Raw genomic sequence first — 11,147 nt, 5'->3', positions numbered from 1 at the left:
AGATGGAAATAGGATTATTTTGCTCACTCCTCAGTGTAGTCTACAACTAGGTTGGTTAATTTGACTCAAAGCTACAAACAAATACACATATCTCAATCTAATTTTTGTTCTATTTTTATTTTTTTGATACAAAACTTTATTACATGTTTATCAACCATATATGTTCAAGAAATCAAAACTTGAGATCTGACAGTCTGTTGTGGGAAGTCAGGGACCCCAAATGGAGGGACCTGCTGAAGCTGTGACAGAAGAACATAAACTGTGGAGATTTCATGGACATTTATTAGTTCCCCAAATTAATACTTTTATAATTTCTTGCACCTCTTTACTGCAATCTCTGAACATAAATTGTGACGATTTCATGGACATTTATCATTTCCTCAGTCAATACTCTTGTGATTTCCTATGCCTGCCTTTAATCTCTTAATCCTGTCACCTTCGTAAGCTGAGGATGTATGTTACCTAAGAACCCTGCGATGATTGCATTAACTGCAAATTGTGATAAAGCATGTGTGTTTGAACAACATGAAATCTGGGCACCTTGAAAAAAGAACAGGATAACAGCAATGTTCAGGGAACAAGGGAGATAACCATTAGGTCTGACTGCCTGGGAGCCGGGCAGGACAGAGTCATATTTCTCTTATTGCCGAAAACAGGTAAGATAAATATTGCCGAATTCTTTCCCTAGTAAGGAATATTAATAATTAACAGCCTGGGAAAAGAATGCATTCCCAGGGGGAGGCCTTTAAAAAGGCCGCTCTGAGAGTGTCTGCCTTATGCAGTTGTAGATAGGGATGAAACCTGCCCTAGTCTCCTGCAGTGCCCCCAGGCTTGCTCGGATTAGGGAATTCCAGCCTGGCAAATTCTAGTCAGAACCGTTCTCTGCTCTTGAACCCTGTTTCCTGTTAAGATGTTTATCAATGACAATGCATGCAAAGTGGGACATGAAACTTCATCAGCAATTCTAGTTTCACCCTGGCCTTGTGACCTTGCCCTGCCCATTTGCCTTGTGATATTTTATTGCCTTTGAAATGTGACCTCTGTGACCCACACCCTATTTGTACCCTCCCTCCCCTTTGAAAATCACTAATAAAAACTTGCTGGTTTTGAGGTTCAGGGGCATCGTGGAACCTGCTGACATGTGATGTCTCCCCCGGACTCCCAGCTTTGAAATTTCTCTCTTTGGTACTCTTTCCATTTATTTCTCAGACCAGCCAACACTTAGAGAAAATAGAAAAGAACTTACGTTGAAATATTGGGGGCTGGTTCCCCCGATAATAGTCCACAACATATTGTTTTAACTTTATTTCTAACATTTGTTCAAGTTAGTGGTAATATTGCATTGCAATTAGGAAATAGGTTTGGGGGTTCAGACTGACTGAATCTAAATCCCCACTCTGCCACACTGTGGGAATATAACCTGGGCAGGAGCTTAACTTCTTTCAATATCTTAACTTTCTCATCTACTTTGCAGGGCTATAACAACTAAACTAAATAATATATATCAAAAACTTGGAGTAGTCACTCAAAATAGGACATTCTTCATAAATATTAGCTATTATCATGTCATAAGCATATTCCTGCCTGATAAACATAATATTTTTAAGTTAGTAGGTTAAAAACCTCTCTGAATAGTAAAGCAAATCAGTCTTGTATCATTAATTGTTTGGAAGACTCTAAAATAGCATTCTTTTTTTAAGAGAGATAAATTGCAGTTCAACACAATGTCATGCACACATAAAGGAAAATAAAAGCATCTTTATTATAACTGGATGCACCGAGTATGACAAATTCCATAGCTAACACCCATTTTACAAGGTTTATGATTCCATCATAAAAATTCATTTCCCAAGAAAGCCAGCAAGTAACATCTCTGTCTGCATGTCATTATTTTTTTATTGCCTGTGTTTTAGAGCATTGGCTTGACTTATTAGTAACAAATTCAAAAATAATTCTTTTATAATTTTAAAATGCTGATATCACAAACACACACTGGATGATAGTGAAATCCAATGAAATATATAAGAAAAAAAGTCATTTTAAGAAGATATCTAATTTGAATGACCATTTCAGACTCCATGTTAATATCAATGTTGATGATGGTCTATGTCTAGGTCCACACAGGTGGTTTCTCACTCATACAGCATGGGTGTTGTAGCATTCACCCCAAATATTAAGTAAAAATCTTGTAACATAGCAAAATACTCTAAGCTCTTTTAAATAACATATTATGTCTTCATCATCTAATCACTTACCTGAACACTCTTACAAAGCCTTCTATTTTTAAGTATGACTACTTCACAGAGTATTATCTTTTGCATGGTTACTATATACTCTATGTAAAGAAGAAATTTTTTTTCTACTTTGCACAGACTAGAAATTTACAAAAAGAAACTTTAAAAGTATGATACTTTTTAAATGTGAACTTTAGTAAACAAATCTCTTTAGTTATTTATGTAACTATGATTGCTTGGGGTTTGATATGTCCATTCTCATTGCACATGTAGAAGTATTTCCATTTTCATCCATATTTCCTGTTTTCCATTTAAAGGTAAGATAATCAGAATTGCAAGCTGTTTGAAAAGAGGTGGAGAAGCCCCAATTTTGTGTAACATTTTTCCTTTTGGGTCTTGTTAAGACCCCAGCTGAGTCTAATTATGAATTTACTCATCTTAAAAGAAACCTTTTATTAATTGGAAAAGAGGCAAAAAAAAGCCATTTGTTTTAAAAGTTTGCACAAATAAATCTATTGCCCAGTGAATGCACTCGAAAACTGGATGAAGTGACTTGTATCTACTGACAAAAAATAAACCTGGTAACGTTCAGAAGCCCAAATCAGTCATCTAAAACATGTATCTAAAAATAAAAGACATCCTGACATAATCATAATAACTAATTGCTTACTTCTAAAAATATTATGCTGAAATGTAAGCAATTATTGCATAAATTTTTCCATTCATGTAAGCTCTTGTATTTAGTATTTTCAAGCCTAACCACACAATATATATCATTTCTAAAAGTACAATGATTATGAACATATAAAGATTTTTATTTTAAAATAGTTAGATTCTTACCCTGATCGAAGGGTTTTCCCGGACTCCAAGTGCGGAAATAATCATCCTAAGGGGGAAAATAATGTGAATTGAGTGTATATGAGTAATTAAAATGCAAGGATTCATATAAAATCTAAAATTAAATATGAAACACAGAAGCTGTATACAAACCTCTACTTCCTGCAATGGCAAGCAGCAAATTATAAAATAAATAAATAAAAATAAAAAAGAAACAAGAGAAAAAAATAGTTATCAAAAAGGAACACACTGTTTACAAGTTACAGAAATGTCTTCCAATAAATGTGTTCATTTTCATTGCAAGTCAATGGTTAATATAACAATTTAACTATTTTTGGTTGCCACTTCTCCTAAATATTACAATGCAATATTTTCAATTACAATTCAGTGCATATTATAACATGCAGATAATTACCCTAAGCTAATAAGCTATAAAGTATCTTACCAGTTTCCAATTATACAACTTCATTGTCCCCTAGTACAACAGTAAGTGGAACTATTAATATAGCAGGGAAAATACCAAGTGATTCTGCAATGGCCCATGGAGTATAAATATGCTTTATGCAAATCATTCTCTTGTTAATCGAATATCTAAGGAGTTCATCAAAATGCAATCTAGAGGTAGAAAAACATGCACACCTAATTAAGTCCTGCCTAAAGTTTAATTCTTTAATATGGAAAAGAATCAATGCAATATATTTACAATATACTTAGTAAATACGATAGTACAGCACAAATGTAGGGCAAAGCATACTGGAAAGAATTTTGAAAAGTAAGGCCAAATAGACCACGTCTATTTATTTACCGCTCTAAAAGCCTTATAAAAGTTCCTCATTAATATCATATTTTATTATAAACTAAAAAGATGGCACTGTTGAAATTAATACTCTGTTGTCACTATGGTAACCTGCCAGAAGAGAGTAGCACATCATGGTGAAGTTATAACATTTCCAAGCTGTAAACTGTTAGACCCACTCAAGTCAGTTAATTGGAAAGCTATAGAAGCTACAGAATTCAAAAGGGGTAAGCAGAGATTCTTTCTCTTTGTATAAATTTAAGGGGTATAAATGCAGTTTTGTTATATGAATATCACATAGCGGTGAAATCTCAACTTTTAGTGTAACCATCATCTGAATAGTGTACATTGTTCCCATTAAGAAATTTCTCAGCTCTCACCCCTCACACCCTCCCACCCTTCCAAGTGTCTCATGTGTATTATTTCACTTATAAGTGTGAACATGAGGTGTTTGACTTTCTCTTTCTGAGTTGTTTCACTTAAAATAATGGCCTTCAGTTCCACCCCTGTTGAGGCAAAAGACATTTTTTCCCTTTTCATGGCTGAATGCTATTCCATTTTCTTTATGCAATCACATGTTGATGGACAGTTCTATTGAATCTAATATATTTACTCTTCTGAATAGTGCTGTGATAAACATACGAGTGCAGTTATCCTTTTTATATAATGACTTATCTTCCTTTTTTGAATCTTCTTTCTAGCCTCTTTTGCAGTGTCTCCACTGTATAAGGAAGAAAATGCAGTACTGATTTCAATCATAGAAATAAATACAATCTTTTAATTTATTTATGAAAATTTTAAATTAAGTTTCAGAAGGTTTTTTTAATGTGACTAACAGTTAATCAATACTTTCTGAAATTGCACTCCACCAACTTCAAATTTTTTAAAAAATGAAACTAAGAGAAAAAAAATGACATCACTGTAGTTGATACATTTATGTCCAGATAGGGTTATATTAAGAGGAAGGCAAATTATAGCAATCTATACACATAGATTTTCCACTAGATAATCTACGATTAGATTAAGAAAGGATAATGCTGCCAGATAATTAAATAAATATTGATTATTTATTATCTTTAAAACATTTTTAAATACAATTATAGCATGATACAATTCTTGGAAAATTAGACTTTCAAATTAAATTACTCCAATAACCGTCTCAAAACTTGAGCTGAGCAACATAACATACTCATTTAGTATCTTTTATTTTTAAAAATGTATCTTACTATTTGAAGGTGATGACTATTATTCATTCCAAGCATGGGGAGGAATTGGGCTGCTATGGTTTTACATCTCTTCTGAAGCAGAACAGAAAGCTAGACATGCACACATGAGTGATGGATTTGGAGACAGGCAAACCAGAATTTTAAGTCTGGCTCTACCACTCATTGGTTGCATCACTTTAGAAAAGATGACGGCCTAGACTATCCTCAGATTCCTGTGATGAAAGTTGGAAAAATAGTCTCTATCTATTTGAGAAGGAGATATTGGGATTAGTTATCAACTGTGCAAAATGCCAGAACCATATCTGGAATAAAGGAGGTGCTAAATCTTAATAGCTACTCATAAGGGTCAAGTTTCTGTCTGTCAGTGTCTTTGGGTAACACCATGGACAAGCTGTCATTACTGCTCACCAAATCCTTTCTTTTTCTGATTTCTTACAAGCAGCCATAAATTCCTCCTCCTCCTATTTTCAAATCCAATGCTCTCTCCAAACATTTATTGCTATAGTAAATGCAGGAAGAAAAATGTTTTTGCTGTCATCTCAGATTATTCTGACATGGTACAGCTACCAGTGGCAACACCCGAAAAGACGTGGCTAAGTTTTTACTGTAATAGTGACTCCATTCATATAAACATCACAGAGACCAAGAAGGTGGAAAAGCTGTAGAACTGACATTGTCAGCACTGAAGTCACATAATGTCAAAGCAGCATGTTTCACATAACACATAGTGTTTGCAATACTGAATACCTGAATAGATGAGCAGGAATTAGGGGGGATGCATATTTAAAAAGAATATAATTTTAAAAGCTAACCTCAACCACATTTAATGATCTTCCTTCAGAATAATATGGTCAACTTGGTGCGTTTTGGACCACGGCTATATAAAAATCTATAATCACAATTGTGAAACATGAACTTGGTTCTCTTGGTTATGTCAAGGGCAATCTTGAGTCTGACCACAGTGGGGATCAGACATATATATGATGGAAAAGGAAAGTAGCCCCACTACTAAGCCATTTTTAGATATATTCTTTGTGTTCTGACATCATTAGACATTTTTTTAATTAAAAAAAAAACAGTTTCACCTCATTAAATCTTAGGAATTTTGTCAGGATGAGAAATAAAAGTATTTTCATGTTAAGTGTTCATTCAGGCACAATTTCTTTTGTTCCAAAACCTTTGTGTGAATATTGGTTGTTTTCAGGCTTCAATTTATATCCAAAATAAGCCAACTAGGGATTTGGAAAACAACTACAAGAGATGCCTTCAATTGGAGAAATTCTGGGTTTAAATGACTGAAACCAATCCTGAGTGTTTCAAGAAGCAAAGTTGGATTCTTGTTACACACGTTCAAAAACTTATGGAGTGAATTACAAAGACCATTAGAATTTAATATTAAACCATTGCCAACTTCTTATAGTTATAGAAATAATAACTGCAAGTTGTCCACAAAATAAAGTCTACATAAAAATTGGGCTTATGTGTTTTATTGTTTAAACTGTCTTTTTCCTTGTGGTTTTAATGCTGTGTCCTTTTCTCTAATTTTAAATAAAATATATGTGCACTTATTGAACACACCTATGTATTGTAGAGCATAGTTTCTCATCCTTAGCATTATTGATAGTTTGAGCCAGATAATTCTTTGTTGTGTTAGGGGTAGGGAGACTATTCTGTGCATTGATCACAATTTAGTACCATCCTTGGCTTCTACTCATGAGATACTGGTGGGGACACTCCCTCAAGGTGTGACAAAAGGGAAAAGTAACAAGTTATTGTCAAATATCCTCTGGAAGAAAAATCACTCATGTGAAGACAGCTGATATAGAGTTGTTGGTAAATAAAGACAAGTGAATCAAAATACCTTACAACAAAGTGCTGCTACTAGTAGCAGATTTTCTGCACACATATTTTATAGTATTAAAAGCATATTAAACATTCTATTTTAAATGCAGATTTTTGTGTAGTATTTTGTGCTGACGAGTTGATGGGTGCAGCACACCAACATGGCACAAGTATACATATGTAACAAACCTGCACGTTATGCACATGTACCCTAGAACTTAAAGTATAATAATAAAATAAAAATAAATAAAAAATAAAAACAAAAGAACATTTTACAACTGTATGAGTTTTTTTCTCCAAAATATTTAATGACTATATAATGGCTATATAATACCCTTTGGTATCGACTTACTGTCATTTATTTAACTATGTTCTCATATGTCTATGCTCTATGCCTTTATATTGCTTATCATATTTAGCTATAATAAATAACATACAAATATATCTGACTAAATTTCTATTTTCTTATAAATACAAAACATAACTATAAGTTCAGAAAGGTGATTAGTATAAATAAACACCACGCCCAGTATGGAGAAGCTAGTTTCCTGTTCCAATAACTGATTACAACTAGACTTTGTACAGGTGAAGTGGGTCGGAAGGATAAGCTTACATGGAAAGGTCAACTGTCTGGTTCATTTGTGTCCACACAGCTACGTCTGTACTGATAAACTCTCCCATTGTCTGAAGGAATAATTTGGATTGGCACAAAACTAGGTCAGAGATTGCTTAAGCATCCTCATAGATTTTGATACAGAATCAATTGGGAATAGGAGATCTTGATGCCCAAAAGCTCCATAAATGCCTACAGATGAACATAAAAAGAGTAACACTCAGGCATTATGTTAGCCACTATTAAGCCATTTAAGCCATCCCAGTGGCTATGAAGAGCTGTTTCAGCAATAAAGTTTTTCTAAAATCTATGTTTAAAAAAAAAATGCTTACAAACCATCACACTTTTAAATATTAGTAAACAGAGACACTATTGAAGTCTACTGAACACAATTTTGTTGTATATTTTCACAACTATTTGGCAATTTATATTAACTGCTATAAAGTATTTTAAAACTATGGAAAAAAGATCACATCATTATAAAGTGAGACACAGAGGATAATACTTTTGAAGGCACACTTCAAATACAAAATGAATGTCAAAGTGATGATTATCAATTGTAACTATTTTTGTTACAGTATGCTCATATTCTAAGCAAATATGACAGTCTCGATCCGGGTGGGTATAGAATATTCTGGTCAATCTATATGAAAAGAGTTTACCTAATAATATTCCTATAGTATTTCACTTTCTTACCTGAAGTCTGATGTCACTAGGATTTCATATAAGACCCCTGTATAGAGTCATCCATTTGAAATACATACAAACCAACATTAGATTCAGCTATGGTACTGCCAACTATATTTATTAACATTTTATTACTAAAATGAACATGTTAGCAATACATTCTCCCTTAAAGTAATAGCATCAATGCTATACTATACCCAAAAAGCAGACAGCCTTTTCCAATAGTACTGTCTTACTTTGTTCTTTTTAATTCACAGTCCCAACTGACATTACATTGTTTATTATTTTTTTCTTTTTTTCTTTTTTTTTAGAGATGGAGTCTTGCTCAGTCACCCAGGCGGGAGTGCAGTGGCGCGATCTCGGCTCACTGCAAGCTCTGCCTCCCGGGTTCATGCCATTCTCCTGCCTCAGCCTCCGGAGTAGCTGGGACTACAGGCGCCGGCCACTACACCTGCCTAGATTTTTGTGTTTTTAGTAGAGACATTCTTTATTCTTAAGTCATTCAGGATTACATTTTTATTATGTTAATAGTTATTAATTGTATTTCATTAATGTATCACTGTTTAAAATGTTTAAAATGTCATTTTTCCTCTTGTTCCAAAAATAAATACCTCACTGTTTTATGAGTGATCTCGTTCACGTAACAATTGGCTCCAATTTCAGTTAAATTAGGATGAAAAAAAAATTTAATAAAATGCTAAAAAGAATAATTATGAAGATTTAAGGATGAATTTGTCCTGGAACAAATTTCCAAATTTTAGCTTAACAATTTCAATCAATATATATTAGAATGAAAAATAAATATCGAAGAATTCAAACAGCAAGGAATAATAGAGCATCAGGGAAAAGACCAAGCGTTTAGAAGAATAAAAGTCTAGGCTTGAACCCTATATCTACCATTTACTCTGATATTTACACTCTTTCAATTTTATTTTCTGAAAATTGAGACTAATAATGTGTTAAGCTTTGTAAATATTAAATTAATGCATACAAACTACTAATATAGTTCTAGTTTACAATATGTATTTTTAAAATGGCACTAATTATTTTTATAGCCAGAAAAACATTCTAGTATTTGTCACCGATCATTATGATGCTACAAATAAATATATCTATTAAATTTTATCATGTAAAAATAAAAATTTTGAATAAAATATATGGTATATTTTAGGAAGATTATAAGATATGGAATAGGTGGTTGGAAAGCAGATTTTTGATAATTCCACTGTGACCTCTGACCCTTGACTTCTGATGCCAAATGTACATAAATTATGACCTTATTAATCTTCCAGTGTCATATCAGACTTAGGATTTTACTTTTTTAAACTGTTCCAATAAATATTTATTATGCTCCAATAGATTCTAAGGAAAAAGAAAATTGAGTGGTACGTAGCTGGTGACTTCAAGGAGCTCAGAATCTAATGTGAAAGCCAGATGCATTCAGAATGGACTAAGTATGTAAAGAGAAACCTATTCAAAGCATGAAGGGAGCAAGAAGAGAAAACCAATAAACCACAAATGTTGCTAGTGAGAAGTCTTCATGGGGAGCCTAACTTATAAACAGGTTGATATAGGACATAGGAACCCAAAAATTTAATTTCCCAAGGTATCTGAAGTATTACCTAGCTCTTCCTAAATTTAGAGATAAAGAATCCAAAGCTTCTGTTGTATAGGCATAGATGATCTCCAAAGATGGCCTTTATCAGTGGCTTTCCTCACTGCATATTCATCCTGCTACTTACTCACAACAAAAGATGAATTTTCATCCTTCTCCCCTTGAATAGCATATGTTTTTATGACTGTGACTAATAATATGTGGCAGAATGGCATTGAGGACATTCTAGTGCTAGTTCATGAGAAACCTTTCTTCCAACCACCATAAGAGAAACCCAAGCCACACAGAGAAGCCATTTGTCTATATCCCCTGCAGAGCTACCAGATGACATCCAAAATCAACTACCAAGCATGTGAGAGAACCATTTTGAACTTCCAAATGATTCAAAATTAGGCATCCATTTTACTGCCATCACTTTAGAGACTCAAAGTGAGAAGCAGCCAGCTAGTAAAGTCAGAATATGACATTGTAAGATAAAATAATAAACTGTGGTTTTAAGCCACTACATTTTGGGCTGGTTTTTAGTGAGTTGGTTTGCTGCAGAACAATGAATAGCTGGAAGGTCTCCAGGTTATACAATTAGTCAATGGTTAAGATGAAGAAAATATACAAGATCTTGAGTCAGGTCAAGTGTGTCTTTCCTAACACCACGTCTTCAGATACACAGATACAGAACCTCCAAACAATCCCTTGTTCACAGGATTTTGCTGTAATTAATCACATAAATCCTTCCAGTGTCCTTCCCCTACCGAGCATCTGATGCTAAATGTTGGCTTTAGCCTTAGGAAATGGTTATGTAAGCCTATATAGAAGATTCTTAGAGAAAATCCTGAGGAATCATGCAGTAACTTGGCTCTGCATAGGAATGTTAATCTGTATTCCATCCATATTTCTTTGAGATTTTCTTTCTTATCCACTGGCTTATTTTCGTTTCTGGATTTTTCATTAATCCCCTACTACCCATCAGTTATTCTGAATCCAAACTTACTTTCCCGACTAACTTCCCAATCTTGACCTACTGGTTTCTATTAAGTCTTGCTTGAAAGCAGAAAGCAACAACCATCACTGTTGAATTATTTTTTCCACAAGCCAGGAAGTGGAAAAATGGGTCCTAGTCTCAAATGCCACCCAAATAGAACATAATTACAAACACAACAAAAATTACAGAAAGTGTTTTGGGCTCCTAATCTTCTCCAGGAAAGAAAAAATTGGGCCAGAAGTTTCACACTGAAAGGTACTACTTTTTCCCAAGGAGAAGGTCAACCAGCCAAATATTCATAATTGGGGGAAGTATAAA

The 11,147-nt window shown here is 33.7% G+C and overlaps 1 protein-coding gene across 8 annotated transcripts in view; it reads right to left on the bottom strand.

The window, feature by feature from the left end:
- Window positions 1-11,147, bottom strand: part of SPOCK3 (SPARC (osteonectin), cwcv and kazal like domains proteoglycan 3) — a 483,863-nt gene that overhangs the window by 306,936 nt on the left and 165,780 nt on the right. For 5 of the 8 annotated variants that reach the window (XM_023228615.2, XM_023228604.2, XM_023228583.2 and 2 more), the window contains one exon: window positions 3,075-3,120. The exons of the other annotated variants lie outside the window; for them this stretch is intronic. In XM_023228615.2, the coding sequence (XP_023084383.2) occupies window positions 3,075-3,120 (46 nt within the window). The remainder of the gene's footprint in view (window positions 1-3,074; window positions 3,121-11,147) is intronic. 8 annotated transcript variants of the gene reach the window in all.

This window comes from Piliocolobus tephrosceles, chromosome 3 (genome assembly GCF_002776525.5).
Source record: "Piliocolobus tephrosceles isolate RC106 chromosome 3, ASM277652v3, whole genome shotgun sequence".
NCBI lineage: Eukaryota > Metazoa > Chordata > Mammalia > Primates > Cercopithecidae > Piliocolobus > Piliocolobus tephrosceles.
This window is presented reverse-complemented; position numbering and strand designations above follow the sequence as displayed.